Source organism: Pristiophorus japonicus, chromosome 3 (genome assembly GCF_044704955.1).
Source record: "Pristiophorus japonicus isolate sPriJap1 chromosome 3, sPriJap1.hap1, whole genome shotgun sequence".
In the NCBI taxonomy this organism is placed as follows: Eukaryota; Metazoa; Chordata; class Chondrichthyes; family Pristiophoridae; genus Pristiophorus; species Pristiophorus japonicus.
The window spans coordinates 64,105,642-64,124,821 of NC_091979.1; the positions used below are offsets into that span (position 1 = coordinate 64,105,642).

At 49.4% G+C, this 19,180-nt stretch overlaps 1 protein-coding gene across 1 annotated transcript in view; it reads right to left on the reverse strand.

The window, feature by feature from the left end:
• LOC139253887 (histamine N-methyltransferase-like) overlaps nucleotides 1-19,180 on the reverse strand; it is a 48,968-nt gene that overhangs the window by 19,515 nt on the left and 10,273 nt on the right. The window contains exons 2-4 of the mRNA XM_070873601.1: nucleotides 19,069-19,124; nucleotides 11,134-11,241; nucleotides 3,657-3,775 (exon numbers count right to left, since the gene is read on the reverse strand). Of these exons, the coding sequence (XP_070729702.1) occupies nucleotides 3,657-3,775; nucleotides 11,134-11,241; nucleotides 19,069-19,124 (283 nt within the window). The remainder of the gene's footprint in view (nucleotides 1-3,656; nucleotides 3,776-11,133; nucleotides 11,242-19,068; nucleotides 19,125-19,180) is intronic.

The window sequence follows — 19,180 nt, forward strand, 5'->3', positions numbered from 1 at the left end:
AGCAACTTCTGATAGAAGTCACTGTATTTTTACCAGGAACAGATATCCTTACTGATTTCTCCCTTCCCTCCTCAGCCCAAGGCTGCTAAGGCCAATTGTAATGACTCTAGTTTTCTCCCAACTGATATCAGTAAACTTAGCATACACCAGGGGCCTTCTTGGCTCCCTGTATTTTGCCCCAACAAAATACTGTGGCCTCAGATGACTCTCCCCAAATACATTTCACACAGAACCCTTGTAGCCAACAAACAGAGAAGACTTTCATCTCATTAGTCTGGGTTGGATCTGAACCCAAGTCTCAGTAGTCTATCTAACAGAGTGTGTCACTCAGCTGCCCAAACAATCAGTGGTTTATCGCAATTTTTCAAGTCATATTGTTTACAATTACATTTTTTTCTTCTGCAAAATTATTCGACATTTTTAATCTGGCTTCCTTTGACACCTAGAATCCAGCACAGAAGGAGGCCATTCGGCCCATCGTGCCTGTGCCACCTCTTTGAAAGAGCTATCAGTTCCACACTCAAGGAGTTATATTAATTTCAAGTTCATTTTCTCCTAAAAATCAGGTACAGCTGACCGAGATATAGTATTGTTACTGCTTTGGTTACAAGAGTCAAACTGCACAAGCAGCTGACACCTTAAAAGGGCACCACTTTCATCAGAGGGTATTTGGCGAAGCTTAGGCCGCGATTTCCCCATCCGAGGTGGGAGAGAGGCGGGCGGTCAGGGGTGGATTCGAATCAGCTCCTGGCTCCAAGTCAGCTTCCCCCATGACTTTCCCCTGATTGGGCATGTTAAGCGAGGTTCCCGGCTAATTAAAAAGAAGCGAGTCTCATGACATAAGTTGATGACGTGTCATCAGCCGGTTTCCTTAAAGGGACCATGACCACATTCATTTTGACAGTTGTGCTGTCAGTTTTCTGCAGCATTGAGGTGCTGCAAATACTGACATGCACTGCACAGAGGTGCACGGCTGCACCCAGGTTCTCCCAATACACCCTCCATATGCTTATGAAGGGAGGCACAGCACGCGGGGAGGATCTCTTCCCTTCTATTGGCGGAAGAAAACTCCGCAAGACACCAATGCAGCCTGGTTGCACATTGCCTAGGAGGGCACAAGCAGGGATGTCGTCAGGAGGACCTGGCTGCAGTGGTGCAAAGCTTTCAATGACTTCAGGAAATCTCAAAACATTACTGCAAAGCCACACACCACCTCATCCTGCTGTGCCACTCATCATATTCCCATCACTCTGTCTTCCCTATCCTACTCCTGTACATCCTTACTCACACCAACCTGCCTTGCAAATCCACCCATCTCTCTCTCTCTCTATCTGCATTATCACTTCCCCATCTCACTAGCCACCCCTCACACTCACCCTAGTGCAATCATACCAACTAATAACACACTAAGGGAGGCACTTGGGTCTTTTAGCCAATGTTAATGTAAAGTTTATGTTAATAAGTTGTCAAACAGAGAAAGCTTTATTTTCAATTTGCCTTCTTGGACAGATGTGTGTGTTCCTTTGGAAGCAGTTTAGTGAGTTGCAGTGAATGGTGAGATATAAGGGTGGCCCTGCAATGATGATGAATGTAACAGGAATGGCTTTGGCATTGTAGGGATGCTGAATGGTGTTGGAGTGGGGTGGTGCCAACTGGTGCATCATGTGGAAGTCAGGGTGCACAGCATCAAGTGAAGTAAATGTGGCCATTGTGAGACCATCCCTGGCCTCCCAGACAGCAATGTGGTCATGTGCTAATGCCCTGCGTCCTGAGCAGCATCAGGTGATTGTGGAGAAGGTTGGTGTTGTTGTTGGTGCTGTTGGTGTGCCTGGTGATGTTGGTGTTGGGGATGATCATGGTGGGATTCTGAGGACCAAGGTGAGATTTTTTCAAGGGCACAGATGCTGCTGGAATTTATGGCAGCTGAAGTTGAGATGACAGGAGCGATCTGTCAATGGTGAGACAGGTTGCTCCAAGGAAGTGACACTTGATAATTTAATCCAAACACTTCAAACCTCCATAAACCTGAAAAGTGTATTCCAGAATCCTGAAGGCTCCAGCTTCTATGATTGCAAATTGAACAGCTGTGAAACGGTAGCTTTTATACCACTTTTGCAGCTGTCAACTATTCACAGCAATGGAGAGTCATTGAGAACCGGACCCACTTACTTAACGTGATCCCTGAGCCGGGAACCTCCAAAAAAATGTGGAAAATCGTTAGGCTGTTGTAAAATGCTACTTAAATACCTTTAAACCCCACTGTCAATCACTTCCATTTTGACAGCGGACTCATCTCCAAACTCGCACTTGCAGTGCTGGTAAGATTTCAGCCTTAGTGTGGAAAGAATGAGATCCACAACACATGCAAATTGTTCTCACCACAGTTACATCACAGCACAGCACAAGCTAGGTTTGGATGAAAGGAGCCCGTCAGCCCATTCCAGATCATCCTCTCAAGTTACCAACCCTATTATGGCATTCCATTCCAAAATAAGTCCTGTGACCTGGGCATCAATCACTTTTTCCTGCTCCACTCATTTCCTGATCTAAACTATGGTCAAGTGGGAATGCTGCAGTGCATTCCTGCAACATGGAAGGAAAATTACGAGAGAGAATCAAGTCATCCAACACAACCTGGCAGATGCTCGGGATCATTGTCTGAAGTCTACAAACAGGCTACCCACACACACACCTGTTTGCACCTGAGGTGTCAAGGGCAGACAGATCAAAGATGGAGAATAATTTACCTGAAGAAAGAATATTACTTCTAAAAATGTTTGTGGTACATGCAACCACTAAGTGGCACAGTTAGGCATTTGATGTCCAGATCTGGATTCACATCCAGTCCAGAATGATAGGTTAAATATTTCCCCTGTCTGCTGGTTGATTTTTTTTATTCGTTCATGGGATGTGGGCATCACTGGCAAGGCCAGCATTTATTGGCCATCCCTAATTGCCCTTGAGAAGATGGTGGTGAGTCACCTTCTTGAACCACTGCAGTTCGTGTGGTGAAGGTACTCCCACAGTGCTGTTAGGAAGGGAGTTCCAGGATTTTGACCCAGCAACGATGAAGTAACGGTGATATATTTCCAAGTCAGGATGGTGTGTGACTTGGAGGGAAACGTGAAGGTGGTGGTGCTCCCATGCACCTGCTGCCTTTGTCCTTCTAGGTGGTAGAGGTCGCGGGTTTGGGAGGTGCTGCCGAAGAAGCCTTGGTGAGTTGGAGCAGTGCATCTTGTAGCTGGTACACACTGCAGCCACGGTGCACGGTGATGGAGGGAGTGAATGTTTAAGGTGGTGGAAGGGGTGCCAATCAAGTGGGCTGCTTTGCCCTGGATGCTGTTGAGCTTCTTGATTGTTGTTGGAGCTGCACTCATCCAAGCAAGTGGAGAGTATTCCATCACACTCCTGACTTGTGCCTTGTAAGTGGTAGAAAGGCTTTGGGGAGTCAGGAGGTGAGGCACTCGCCACAGAATAACCAACCTCTGACCTGATCTTGTTGCCACGGTATTTATGTGGTTGGTCCAATTAATTTTCTGGTCAATGGTGAGCCCCCAGGATGCTGATGGTGGGGGATTCAGCGATGGTAATGCCATTGAATGTCAACGGGCGGAGGTTAGACTCTCGGTTGTAAGGCTATTTTTAGCTTCAGTTACCTGGATCATGTGAATGAAATCAAATTTTTTGATTTCATCGCTTTCCTTGGTTTTCTTTTCAAATTCTTCTGAGCTCATCTGGTTCCAAGTGAAGGAGATGTTCAGACCCTGACTCTTTTCTTTCACAAGTGCTGGCACACAGGTAGAATTAGAAGGAATTAAATAAAGTAAATGTAAACACTACTTTTTTTTGCTATACCATATCCAATTTCACACATTTCATGACCTTCTGGTTTTAAGAGACAACATTGGTACGTTAGGTTTAGCTGAAGAAAGATAGCAGATATGCAAAGGCTGAAGCAAGTTGTTCACACTTTTGTGTATCACATTGGGCCTAAAATTCCGGTTGGAGGCTTCCTTCGGACGAACGTCTCCGACCCAAAATGTTTTTACGCAAGTACCTGATGGTCCCGGAGTTGCCTTTGATTGCGGTCACAGGTCTTCATTGGATGCGTAACGTATGGGGACAGGACATCCTGTAACTATAAGGGGTTATGGGGAGCGGGCGGGGAAGTGGAGCTGAGTCCATGATCAGATCAGCCATGATCTTATTGAATGGCGGAGCAGGCTCGAGGGGCCGTATGGCCTATTCCTGTTCTTATTTCTTATGTTCTTATGTTCCTCGTACACACGGCAATGCTGGACCACCAATCACTCTGCAGTAGTGTCATTGATAGTAATGGGAACTCCAATTCTCCGAATTCCCATTATTATCAATGAGGATAAACCCCTAAAACAAGAAACACAACATAATAAATAAAAACACATCACATATTTAAAATTAATTGTATATTTTAGAAATTTTTTTTTAACGTGTTTTAATAGGATTTAAAATAAACTTACCTCAACGGACAGGGTTTTTAAACTATAAAAATGTGTATTTCAATTACCTTTATATATGTTGTAAAACTCTTATGCTGGTAAAAGCAAGCTGCGCACCTGCTTTCACCAAGTGTCAGAGTTTGAAGGACATTTGCTGGGCAAATAGCTGAATCTCACCCACGCCAATGTCCCTCTCCCGGGGATGCGGAGGATCTGTCAAGAGAAATCTTGACAGATCGGAAAAGCCAGTTTTCGGGGCGCCGAAAACAGACTTTTCTGGGGCTTCGCTGGGTCCGTCCGCACTGTGTACGGACCCGTGAGGCTGGAATCTTAGCCCCATCATTGAAAATCTTTAATTGATTTCTCAAATGGTACACATCAATCAGAATATCTAGTAGAAAGTGCTGGAATCCCTCATTATTTTAAATCTATTTATGTAATTATACAGAAAAATTGAATCAAACAGACAGTTGGAGTGGACAAGGTCCCTACCAGATTTTCCTCTGCCAGTTGACCGTTTTTCAGGTGAGAACCAGTTGGCTGGCAGTTGAAAACTCGCCATTATTTTAGATATTCACTGTCAGTATTTACCACCCCCTCATTAGTGTCATGTATTATCACATGGTTTGTCACATGGTTTAGTATGAGCATGCTTAGTTCGCTCTGGCCTAGTAAAGCAAGCATGTGGACTAGCAACTCATCGTGACTCTGTCCTTCATTTGTTCTATCCACATTTATAATACCACAGATATAACATTCTGGCGACATGGATGGGATCCCAAAGCCATTTTTAGGGATCATGAAAGGACACAGAGTTCAACCTTCAAGTGAACAAGTTTAAGATGAATTTGTGACATCTAAACTGAATTTTTGCAATGTTTTACCTTTAATGCTGATGCAGAATCGTCTGTGCACACAGCGGCGTTGATTCTCATAGATACACAGGTAGTGTGCTGAGTCACTGTACAATGGAATAGAGACAATCATGGCCATTCCTATGGGATTCATCGGAAACCTCGGCATGTATAACTGAGCTCATGAACCATTCAGTTCTTACATTGAGCGGATGACCATGATTTCTTGGAGCCAATGACTTTATTGTGTCCGAAGGTGCAGATGAGAATATTCAAGCTCAAAATAAAGTAATTCGTGAATGGAAGAAAGCAATTTTTCTAACGTAGATTGGGCCAGATGTCTACGAAGCATTGACACCAGGGAAAGCGAAGGATACGTCATTTGAAGACACTGTCGAGAAACTCAAGGGTACCAAAATTGCCCCTCGCCTGAAAGGGGGGGGGCACTTACTGATTGTTAAGATTTTTCTGGGTGGAGAGTGGAGCAAAATTGAGCTCTTCAAATTTTTTTATTTTTCAACTACCGTATATACTCGCGTATCATGCGACTTTTGAAGACCTAAATTGTAACCTAAATTTGGGGGGTAGCATGATACGCGAGATACAAAATTTGCGGGTGTGAAGTGCTGGCCAAGATTAGGCTGTTAGGCTGTTAAGCAGACCGTATCCATTTACGGTAAGTCAAATAGTACATATGTATATCAAATAAAGATGATTTTGATAAAACTGCTGTTTTACTTGCTGATACACACGTAATGTTTACGCTTTCCAAATCAGCTGAGAGGAAAACAGAAACGATTCTTAATGATATAACCATTTTCTCGATTTTCGGACACCCACTTTGATACTTTATCTTCTAAATGCGGCCAATGACATTTCGATCCGCGATTTGCGCATTTATAGGAAGGAGTTTCCTTCAATTTTTCTTTTTGTTTTCTCCAGTTTCAGACACAGCTTTCTCCGACACCAAACAGCTTTGCAGCTTTAACGTTGTTGCTTTGTTCCGCTTCGGCAACAACTTGCAGCTTAAATTTGGCAGTATATTTCTTCGCAGATCTTTTCTCCATAGTGGCTAAGGGTAGAATGCAAAACAGCTGTTTCTCATTCGGTTGTTTACGGCGGAAGAGTCGTTTCATGATTCGGTTGTTAAGGTCTGTATTCGATCGTTGTTATGTGTTAGGGTACTTGTTACGTGTTGGGTACTTGTTAAACTTGTTTGAAAGCCTAGCCTAGTGTCATCTGGCATCTCAAAAAAGTGACTCGCATGATACATAAGATACATGATAAAATAATGTTTTGGGGACGAAAGTTTAGGGGTCGCATGATACGTGAGATCGTAGGATACGCGAGTATATACGGTATTTATCCAATTCCATTTTAAAAGTTTTTATTGAATCTGCTTCCAACACATTTTCAGGTAGTGCATTCCAGATCACAACAACTTGCTGCATTAAAAGAAAAACTCTATTACCAAATGGATGTGTGCGGAGCTTGTTCATAGGGGCATCAGACACTGTCCCCCAGTATCTGCCAGGATATGTTGGAAACTCTCGGGCAATTTTTCTTCTCACCTCCAAGATGACACTGCAGCAATGTTCCCTGTAAGCTGCACAGCCGGCTTGTTGACTTTTCAATACAGGTACAAGAAATGCACATGCGCATTTAGGGAACATTGCATAGCAGCCTTCTCATTTGACCATGGTTCAGATCAGAAACAGGGATTGAAAATACTTTGATCTTTCATTTTCAGCTCAGAGTGTTAATGCTCTTCACGCGGCAACATTGGGCCCAAGTTTCCACATGATTTTTAGGAGCAACTGGTGGAGAACGGACTATCTTAGAAATCGCAATTCTCCACATTTTTCTTCCTGCAGTTCTAGTCAGTTAGAACAGTTTCACTTTGGAACAGAATTTTTTCTTCAAAAGGGGGCGTGTCCGGCCACTGACACCTGATTTGAAAGTTTCCACAGTGAAAACGTACTCCAAACTAACTTAGAATGGAGCAAGTGAAGATTTTTGTAGAACTGAAAAAACCTTGTCTACACATTAAAAAATCAGGCGCAGGTTACAAATTAGGCGTCCAGAACGAGGTGGGGGGGGGGGGGGGGGGAGGGAAGTCATTAAATTCTATAATAAATCCTTATTTATACTTCTACAAATATTATACAAATAAATCCAACCTGAATAAACATTTATAAGCAAAGAAAAGGTTAAATAAACCATCTTCCTACCTGTGTGAAAGTGCTTCAGGCACGGAGAATGCTGCAGTCAGCCTCACATGTTGAGGCAGCCGTTCCCGCAGGGGGGGGGGGGGGGGAAGTAGGCAGCCGTTAGTTCCCGAGGGGGGGGAGGAAGCAGCCGTTAGTTCCCGAGGGGGGGGAGGAAGCAGCCGTTAGTTCCCGCGGGGGGGGGGGGGGGGAGGAGGCAGCCGTTAGTTCCCGAGGGGGGGGAGGAGGCAGCCGTTAGTTCCCGAGGGGGGGGAGGAAGCAGCCGTTAGTTCCCGAGGGGGGGGGAGGAGGCAGCCGTTAGTTCCCGAGGGGGGGGAGGAAGCAGCCGTTAGTTCCCGAGGGGGGGGAGGAAGCAGCCGTTAGTTCCCGAGGGGGGGGGAGGAGGCAGCCGTTAGTTCCCGCGGGGGGGGGAGGAGGCAGCCGTTAGTTCCCGCGGGGGGGGGGGGGAGGCAGCCGTTAGTTCCCGCGGGGGGGGGGGGGGGGAGGAGGCAGCCGTTAGTTCCCGCGGGGGGGGGGGGAAGGAGGCAGCCGTTAGTTCCCGCGGGGGGGGGGGGGAGGCAGCCGTTAGTTCCCGCGGGGGGGGGGGGGGGGAGGCAGCCGTTAGTTCCCGCGGGGGGGGGAGGAGGCAGCCGTTAGTTCCCGCGGGGGGGGGGGGGGGGGGAGGAGGCAGCCGTTAGTTCCCGAGGGGGGGGGAGGAGGCAGCCGTTAGTTCCCGCGGGGGGGGGGGGGGGGGAGGAGGCAGCCGTTAGTTCCCGCGGGGGGGGGGGGGGGGAGGAGGCAGCCGTTAGTTCCCGAGGGGGGGGGAGGAGGCAGCCGTTAGTTCCCGCGGGGGGGGGGGGGGGAGGAGGCAGCCGTTAGTTCCCGCGGGGGGGGGGGGGGGGGAGGAGGCAGCCGTTAGTTCCCGCGGGGGGGGGGGGGGGGGGGGAGGAGGCAGCCGTTAGTTCCCGCGGGGGGGGGGGGGGGGGAGGAGGCAGCCGTTAGTTCCCGCGGGGGGGGGGGGGGGGGAAGGAGGCAGCCGTTAGTTCCCGAGGGGGGGGAAGGAGGCAGCCGTTAGTTCCCGCGGGGGGGGGGGGGGGGGAAGGAGGCAGCCGTTAGTTCCCGCGGGGGGGGGGGGGGGGGAGGAGGCAGCCGTTAGTTCCCGCGGGGGGGGGGGGGGGGGAGGAGGCAGCCGTTAGTTCCCGCGGGGGGGGGGGGGGGGAAGGAGGCAGCCGTTAGTTCCCGAGGGGGGGGAAGGAGGCAGCCGTTAGTTCCCGGGGGGGGGGGGGAAGGAGGCAGCCGTTAGTTCCCGCGGGGGGGGGGGGAGGAGGCAGCCGTTAGTTCCCGCGGGGGGGGGGGAGGAGGCAGCCGTTAGTTCCCGCGGGGGGGGGGGGGGGGGGAGGAGGCAGCCGTTAGTTCCCGGGGGGGGGGGAAGGAGGCAGCCGTTAGTTCCCGCGGGGGGGGGGGGGGGAGGCAGCCGTTAGTTCCCGCGGGGGGGGGGGGGGGGGGGAGGAGGCAGCCGTTAGTTCCCGGGGGGGGGGGAGGAGGCAGCCGTTAGTTCCCGCGGGGGGGGGGGGAGGAGGCAGCCGTTAGTTCCCGCGGGGGGGGGGGAGGAGGCAGCCGTTAGTTCCCGCGGGGGGGGGGGAGGCAGCCGTTAGTTCCCGCGGGGGGGGGGGGGAGGCAGCCGTTAGTTCCCGCGGGGGGGGGGGGGGGGGAGGAGGCAGCCGTTAGTTCCCGCGGGGGGGGGGGGAGGCAGCCGTTAGTTCCCGCGGGGGGGGGGGGGGGGGAGGAGGCAGCCGTTAGTTCCCGCGGGGGGGGGGGGGGGGGAGGAGGCAGCCGTTAGTTCCCGCGGGGGGGGGGGGGGGGAGGAGGCAGCCGTTAGTTCCCGCGGGGGGGGGGGGGGGGAGGAGGCAGCCGTTAGTTCCCGCGGGGGGGGGGGGGGGGAGGAGGCAGCCGTTAGTTCCCGCGGGGGGGGGGGGGGGGGAGGCAGCCGTTAGTTCCCGCGGGGGGGGGGGGAGGAGGCAGCCGTTAGTTCCCGAGGGGGGGGGGGGGGAGGCAGCCGTTAGTTCCCGCGGGGGGGGGGGGGAGGAGGCAGCCGTTAGTTCCCGAGGGGGGGGGGGGGGGAGGCAGCCGTTAGTTCCGCGGGGGGGGGGGGGGGGGGGGGAGGCAGCCGTTAGTTCCCGCGGGGGGGGGGGGGGGGGAAGGAGGCAGCCGTTAGTTCCCGCGGGGGGGGGGGGGGGGAGGAGGCAGCCGTTAGTTCCCGCGGGGGGGGGGGGGGGGAGGAGGCAGCCGTTAGTTCCCGCGGGGGGGGGGGGGGGGGAGGCAGCCGTTAGTTCCCGCGGGGGGGGGGGGGAGGAGGCAGCCGTTAGTTCCCGAGGGGGGGGGGGGGGGGAGGCAGCCGTTAGTTCCCGCGGGGGGGGGGGGAGGAGGCAGCCGTTAGTTCCCGAGGGGGGGGGGGGGGGAGGAGGCAGCCGTTAGTTCCCGCGGGGGGGGGGGGGGGAAGCCGTTAGTTCCCGCGGGGGGGGGGGGGAAGCCGTTCGTTCCCGCGGGGGGGGGGGGGAAGCCGTTAGTTCCCGCGGGGGGGGGGGGGGGAAGCCGTTCGTTCCCGCGGGGGGGGGGGGGGAAGCCGTTAGTTCCCGCGGGGGGGGGGGGGGGGAAGCCGTTCGTTCCCGCGGGGGGGGGGGGAGGAAGCCGTTCGTTCCCGCGGGGGGGGGGGGGGAAGCCGTTCGTTCCCGCGGGGGGGGGGGGAGGAAGCCGTTAGTTCCCGCGGGGGGGGGGGGGGGGGAGGAGGAAGCCGTTCGTTCCCGCGGGGGGGGGGGGAGGAGTCAGTGAGAAGGCTGCAGGAAGCCTCAGTGCTGATGTGCTGATGGCAATGTGCTTTTATTAAAAAATGTTCAAAAATTAAACAGCTCCAGAGAACTACAAAAATGGCCGCGTGCCAATGTTTCCTTCACACTGCGCGTGCGCCAACGCTCCAACGCACACGCGCAGCGTTGCCGGCAGGAAAAAAACTAATTTAAATGGTACCCGCCCCCTCCCACTTACAAAATCGGCGCGTGTGGTAGGCTCCGCCTCCCTGGGCGCCATGCCAAGCAGACATGGAGCTGCAGGGCGCTCCAGAATCGCGCGTTTTTTTTCCGGCGCCGTTTTCGGCGCGAAAAACAGGCGCCCAGCTCGGAGGGGCGCCCGTTTTTTATTGTGTGGAAACTTGGGCCATTGTGCTCCCCCAATCTGTTTCTATTTCTGTTTCTCTGCAATTGGTTATACACAGTCTCAATGCGATAGAGCACAAAATTCATCCAAAAGAAAACAATAAAGTTCATCGATGCTCAAAAAAGTTCATGAAAACATAATCACAGAAGAATAATAAATAAATGAGAAATTTAGTTAGCAGTAAAATGGTTCTCAGCATCTTTACATAGGTTAGTACCAACTACTGGTTCCATGATCAATCAAAAGGACAGCGATGTCTCACATACACTCGGTCACTACCTGAAACAGACTTGTTGTTCCAAGATGATTTAACACCTCAAATAAAACTGCAGTTTTCACCTGGAAACACGTGGTGTATATAAAAATTTAAGTTTAAAAAAATACCTTTGTAACTGGAGAGTTGCTCAGGATTAGGCTCCACCACCTCATTCCGAATTGAAAGGCCTGGATGTTTGGACTTAATTTTACCAAGTATTTCAAAGTCTATTTTACCTGAATGGAAAAACAAAACACATCTGAATGCTTCTTTCCATGAATTCCTTACAGTGCCTCATCAATGGGAATAAGTAAGATGCATTAAAATTGCTTGGATTTCAAATGGTCTTTTAAATTATATACCTTTCATTGTAATTTTCCTTTACCTTTCAAATCAATTTTCACAGAACTACAACCAGTGCTATTTTGCAAAAACAATACTTCTTAATTATATTTTCATTGAATTCAGTTCACAAGTCTATTATTTGTTTTAATATAAGGAAATAAAATGAATACATTGAAATAAGAAAACATACTGTAGATTTTGTTAAAGTAGCACTCAAATTATGGAAAATGGACATCAAATAATAAAAGGATTTTGTTCTGAACAAGTTACTCCTTCTCAAAGTTGCAGTGAGATTCTTGGACATGGGAACTGATGGGTAGATATGCCGCATTCCTTTCCCGAAGTCAAACAAAATTCCGCATTATTCTTGGAATCCGCCATTGTTTATATGCAGTGCACTCTCCATCAGGAAAATGTTCTGCAGCAATTTCTAACAAATTATGCAAATTTTATTTGTCTTCTGGTATCGTTCTAATCGACCCAGAAGTTGGCTAATTAATTGTTTTCTGCACAGCTGTACAGACGCTCTGGCAGTAATTTTCCGGGTTCGGGATTTCCTGCAGCTGGCTCAGAAACCCCACCCCCGACGGGGAATAGGGCCGTATGCCCCTCAAAGGAAGCGGAGCGCTGTCGCTGGCACTCCACTTCCTTTGCAGGGTGCTCCCGGGGCGATATCGTGGTGTTGAGTCCAGCGTCGCACAGAGCAGGCCAGCGCTACACGGATGGTCCACATAGTGCTGATGCACAACAACACCCCTTCCCATCCATTAAAGGGGAGGGCCGCTACGCACTCTGCATGGTCCTTTGGTGGCCGCCGCTGGGTTACCAGCGACGCGATCGACCGAGCCAGCAGCCCCCACCTAAAACGGTGGTGGCCTGGGGCTCTAACGGCCTCCCATTTAAGGGTCGTCTCGGCAGTAGGCAGTAGTCGTCGCAGCCCGCGGGGCAATTTTCCCCATGAGATGCAAAGGGGTCAGCATGGGTTGGCGAAGGGTCGGCATGCATTGTGCTGACGTCATCGGCGATTGAGAGCGGCCCGGGAACTAACCGTGGGGCGCACCGGTGGCAGGACAGCGCCCCCCAAACCTCTGGGGCAATTTCCCGGGCGGTGGTAACACCCCACCTCTCCTGGGCAAAAATGTCATTGTCCCCCAGGGATGGTAATGGGACTATAAAAAGGGGCAATTTTGCTCCATCTAACTTTTAGACTCAATCTCAGGCAATGTTTGAATTCATTTCTAACATTTCGGAGAAGACGGATTAATATTTAATCACACAATTTCCTATATAACAGATAAAAGTTAGTTATTTTTAAGTTGAAATGTTAAATAAAACACACATTTAGAAACAACCATTTATTTAATACAATTTTCAAGGAATTAAAATATTTACATTTTCTTTTAAATGTGAGGTAAAAACAAACATTCATAAAATAACAGTGCATCAGTTACTTAGGAATAAACACATTTTACGGTAATTCATGAAGTAATTGAGATGACATAATTGAGGTGATACCATTCCAGTCCATCAACAGTACCTGGAATATGGCAGTCCTGCTACAGATCATTGACTCAGTTCCCATCTTCGCTGGTTTATCCTATGCTAGAACTAAGCCGGATGCCATCTTGGTGAGGGTGGTAAGGTGGGCGTTAAAAGTGTGCATTGGAAATATGCAGATCATGACGTCTATCAAGATAATGCCCCATGCTAACTCGCACAGCTAAACATGCGTTCAGCATCAAGGACCCCCATTAGCATATTTAACAGGTTCTATTTTTATTCGTTCCTGGGATGTGGGTGTCGTTTCCAATGCAAGCATTTATTGCCCATCCCTAATTGCCCTTTAGAAGGTGGTGCTGAGCTGCTTTCTTGAATTGCTAAAGTCCATATGGTGAAAGTACTCCCATAGTGCTGTGAGGAAGGGTGTTACAGGATTTTGATCTAGCTACGATCAAGGAATGCCGATATATTTCCGAGTCAGAATGGTATATGACTCAGAGGAGAACTTGGAGGTGATGATGTTCCCATATGTCTGCTGTCCTTTTCCTTCTAGGTGTTAGAGGTCTGGGTTTGGGAGATGCTGTCAAAGAAGTCTTGGCGAGTTGCATCTTGTAATTCCAAAGTTAGGTGCAGACTGATTTCTATGTAAGTTTGTGGAACTTATTTGGAGTTTTCTTAAATTGTTTAAATTTAGTGAGGTAACAGGGAATAATGCTGCAAGTGGAGAACGCCTTGGTTCTGACTTTAAAATTTCCCATGGTGCAGGGCGCCATCAACTGCACACACATGGTTTTGCAGGCACCACATCTAAACGCTGAGATGTACCACAATAGCAAAGGTTTCCACTCGCTGAATGAGCAGTTGGTGTGTGACCATGCTCAGCATATCATGATGGTAAATGCCCGGTATCCTGGCAATAGTCATGATGCTTTTCTTCTGTGCTAGTCCGCTGATCCTTCAGTCTGTGAGCCACCATGAAAACCAGAGGCTGGCTGCTGGGCATCAGTGATTAGCCCTTAGACTTCTGGCTCATGACTCCAATCCGCAACTGAACCACATGTGACCAGCATGCATACAATGGGATCCATGCTACCACATGAAACATCATAGAGACCACCACTGGGCTGCTGAAGCAACCATTCCACTGCCTTACAGTACTCACCACTGCGCTTCTTAAGATTGGTCCTGGTTTACTGCGTGCTTCACAATCTCACCATCATGAGGGCTCGGCCCTTGCCACCAGGCATAGGGCGGCCAGCTGAGGAGGAGATAGAGGAAGCAAAAGAGGAGAAGGAGGAAGCGGAAAAGGAAGCAGCTTATTTGAAGGAGGCAATCTAGACAGTCTCTTTTTGCCCGGGCTCTCCGTGATCGACTCGTCCGACTGCGGTTCCAGTAAACGCAACGTCATTTCCACATTCACCAATAGTCTAATATCTTACCATTCCTCTGATACTGACCATCACAGCGTCGTTGTGGCCACAATGCTGAAATTAAACCCACCACAAAACAAACATTCCAATTTAATTTTATACATCAATCCATCCAACATTACATAAAAATTCAACTAATCACCCTTAGTGCCTGCCTTCAGTGTACCTTTGCCTATCATAATGCTCGTACGCAGTGCTTCCCCAGTGACTGCATCATGGCTAGTGGAAGGTGAAGGGTTGCAAAATTCGTGGGAGAACCCCCCGCAGTGTTTGGACTCATTGGAAATGATATTTAATTTGGAACTATCTACCTGAAAGTTTGAGAATCTAAAGTGCACATGGAAGAAACTATGAACTTCAATCGAATTTGGGATTTTACAAAGCAGATTGGGCATGGCTGAGAACTAAAGGAACTATCCTTCAAAGAAGTCAGTTTTGAGTATTGAAGCTAAAGCAAATTGTCTGGAGAACTGTGGATACTCGAAAACTCTTCTCCCCAGGCGACTTTAACATAGCAACAATTAACCCAGAGATAGCTAACCATCATCCTGATCTCGAAAACCATTCCAGCACATACATAACTACAATGGCACATCCAACCTGCATTAAAACCCCAAGCACAGAGAGACACTGCCAATACCAAAGCTAATATTTCCATCAAGAAACAGATTTAGAAAATCGACACATCCGAGACAGGTTAACATTTTAATGAGCCCGCCAAAATATGACAAAGAAATATTAAGCCCACCAAAATTAAACAAAGAATCGGGGCTGATTCGGCGCGAAGATTAGAACAGCTCCAAAGGTATAACTGGGCCCTGCTTTAACAAAAGGTATTGATGCGATGCCATGCTATGCTTAACAAAAGGTATGCACAGAGCAGTATAGCATCATAGAGCATCAAGGAGGGAGAAAGATCACCGCAGCAGTTTTAAACTAGCTTCTCCAGCCTCGATGTCCTGAAATCGGAAAAAGGAAGACCATCACCATCGCGGCAACAACTGACCACAGCCAACGTGGTACCACCAAAAACACCGCGACCGACCAACTTCGAAACAAAATTCTACAAAGAAGAAACCGAAAAATCGAAAATTTCCATTCTACAACCTAGGCCTGACTACCAACAGGTAAAAACATTATCTAAAAAGACTTTGAAACCTATTTCTAATGAAAGAAAGCTGGTACTTACCCCACAAGTCCAAAACGCGCCCTACCGCATCAGTGGACACCACCCAACTGAAGATTGCACAGTAAAAAGTCTTCTCTGACATTCGGGGTACGGCAAGCAGAACCGACAGAATCCAGCAAACCCCGAAATCGCGAACCACTGCAAACTACCAGTAAAGGATTGGTGAGCATAGTCTCTGTTTGCCCTGGAGTTTAACCTAGTAGGCATTGGGAGGTGTGAGGTTTATTATTCACTGCAACTCCTTTGAATGTGTGATATACTGTTCTTTACTTAAGTGACTATAAGTTTGACATTGTATTTTCTTGCCTTTAATAAAATCGAAGTTCTTTTGCACCAAACCAGTTATCTCTTGCACTTCATCACATCCCCCAAATAAATCCAGAGTCTAGAACCCAGGGAGTGGGAGCGATTCGAACTGCTCAGAAGATCAGAGGTGAACCTGACCCCACACATCACCCCCGATAAAGGCTGCTGTCATTCTGTGGGGGAGACTGAGGTGGCCTTTCAGGATGACCTCGAGCAGCTTTGGCCTAGAAGGCCCAGCTGTAGACTGCACCACCTCGGCCTGGGCAGCAGCAGCCTGGACTGGCTGGCTAACAGCCAACAGCAAGAGTATTGGCGGAATGGCTGTGGTGGGAGAATGAATGCTGTCATCCTGAGAGAGGACAGTAGGTTCATGTTCCACACATCCACTGCCACTCTGCTGGGGCAGTGCCTCAGTAATCCTAGTAATCTGTTTGGAGGACTGATTGCTGGACTGCTGCGACACCCTGCAAGTCCCTTTCCACAATGGCAATTGCAGTCACAATGACAGCAGTCTGAGCTTGCATGGTTGCAAGCTGAGCCTGCAAATGAGCAGAAATTTGAGCATCCACTGCAGCAGTCAGACTTTAGGTCGCTTCCGTCTGTGCTGCAATGGAAGCTGAGACATCGGTCATCAGACGTTGCATCATGGTTGGGTTGACAAGTGCAAAAATGAAGTTGCCCATCGAATCCATGCTGAAAATCATGGGTTCCAAGTTCTGCGCAAAATGTGTGCAATGTTGGTCCAGGACTCTTCCAAGCTCCTTGGTATTGCACTTAGACTTTCTGGCAGGCCTGCCATTGCACCAAGCATTTCAGTGTGTATACCCATCAGCCTTCTTCTGTAGGCCGCCCCATCGAAGTCCTCATCTGATTCTACTGCAGCAGAACTCATGTGTGACCTTGCCTTCCGAGGAGCTGGCATCTGTGCTACTCTTTCCCCTTGGCCTGGGCACAGGCTAATCATAGCCAGTGTCTCATCATGTGCAGATCTCGTGTCTAACTTATCCTCTAAAGTACGGGGAATGTCAGTATCTGAGCTGGTGACTGGAAGTTTGAAATAGAATGTCGCTGTGTCACCATTATAGCTGTCTTCCTGCTCCTCTACCAGTGCCTGGCCAGGTGGCAGTTCTTGGGTGTCTGAATGAAGAACACAAGGGTCATCATCATAGGCAGTCCCTCGGAATCGAGGAAGACTTGCTTCCACTCTTAACATGAGTTCTTAGGTATCTGTACAGTCCAATATGAGAACCACTGTCTCTGTCACAGGTGGGACAGATAGTCGTTGAGGGTAAGGGAGGGTGGGACAGGTTTGCCGCACTCTCCTTCCGCTGCCTTTGCTTGATTTCTGCGTGCTCTCGGTGACGAGACTCGAGGAGCTCAGTGCCCTCCCGGATGCACTTCCTCCACTTAGGGCGGTCTTTGGTTAGGGACTTCCAGGTGTCAGTGGGGATGTTGCACGTTATCAGGGAGGCTTTGAGGGTGTCCTTGTAATGCTTCCGCTGCCCATCTTTTGACGTTTGCCGTGAAGAAATTCCAAGTGGAGTGCTTGCTTTGGGAGTCTCGTATCTGGCATGCGAACTATGTGGCCTGCCCAGCGGAACTGATCAAGTGTGGTCAGTGCTTCAATGCTGGGGGTGTTGGCCTGGTCGACGATGCTAACGTTGATGCGTCTGTTCTCCGAGGGGATTTGTAGGATCTTGCGGAGATATTGTTGGTGGTATTTCCTAAGTGACTTGAGGTGTCTACTGTACATGGTCCATGCTTCTGAGCCATACAGGAGGGCGGGTATTACTACAGCCCTATAGATTATGAGCTTGGTGACAGTTTTGAGGGCCTGGACTTGAAACACTCTTTTCCTCAGGCGACCGAAGGCTGCACTGATGCACTGGAGCTGGTGTTGGATCTCGTTGTCAATGTCCGCTCTTGTTGATAGTTGTAATGAATGGGTGGGCATGGGCGGGGGCGGGTATGACAGAGCAAGAAGTGCATGCTTACACCACATGCAGTTTGTAAGCCAGAAGAGGGGGAAGTGGGATGTGAGAAGGTGGATTAGGTATGAGGATACCCTTATCTTGGCTTGCTTTGCCCGGTCATTGGCCATGGTCACAGAGATTGTCCTCCCCAGAATAGCCAGCACCATCTCCTCCAAGGAGGGCGAGATTATGCAGGCACACCTGTGCCCCTTCGGGTAGCCCCTGTTGGCTCCGATTGTGAGCCACCTTGTTCTGCAAGAGAAGGGGAAGTGTGTCAGTGAGTGTGGGACAAAGTGTTTAGGTAATATGTCTGTCATGGTTGAATAGCGGGCAGTGTGTGAAAGCTGAGAGATATGTTTGTGAGTCTTGCAGCAGTGATAAGTGTGTGAGGGTGAGGGGAAGCTATAAATGAGGTATGAGTCATGATTGATAGAGATTGCTGGTCGGTGAGTGATGGGGGTGTGGTTCATTGAGCAGTGTGTGAAGCTAATGGTGCAGATGATGGGATATGCCATTTGAAGATTAATTCGCTGACCTTGACCACTCCTGTAATATCTTTTAACTTCTTCCTGCACTGCAGTCAGGTCCTCGTGGCAACACTGTTGTCATTGACACCTATGTTGATCTGCTCCCATTGGTGTTTTTGATTGTGCCTCCTTGCCCCCTGTGGAAATAAGACCTCTCTCCTCTTTCCACCTCCTGCACCAAGGCCTCCAGTGCTGCATCAGAGAACCTTAGTGCATGCTCTCTCCCCTGTTGTGACATTTGCACTGACTCCTCCAGCTAGTTGCATGAGTTGCTGCAGGTAGAATGCATTTTTCCTTTAAGAGGAATAAACTACCTTTAAAAAATGGAGTCTAGCTTGTATTAGTGCAAGCCTCATGTGATCTTGGGCCCACTGCTGAGCATTCAGCCACTCAGAAGCATGCTCAGCTGGGTTGAACACTACAAACATTACAATTAGCAGGCAGCACGAAGGTTGCATTCTTCCTGAATTCCTTGCCACAGGGTGATCGCGAATCCCAATCCACACGCCCTTTATGGGGCAATCCAATTTTAAGCCCAACGTATTTCCAATTATAGTTTTCTGTTCATGCCCCTTAACAATACGAGACATTGGAAATCTAGTGTGCATCCTTCTTGTGTTTGCTATTGGATAAAATAAAGAGGATCCATTAGCATTCAATAGTTGATCCCATTTCTCAGTTTGTAATAGTAACTGTATTTGATTAAATCCGCAGTGTGTGACGATGAAATACATGTATCATGAATACAATACTTAGTCATTAGATATAGAACAATGAACACCGCAGAACCTACCTGACCCACTTCCTACTCCCAGGACATTAAGACTGGAGCTTCCTTCTTTCCCAATGCTGCAAAGTAAAACAGTTGTATTTTGAAGTGACATGAATCAACCGACAATGGCATT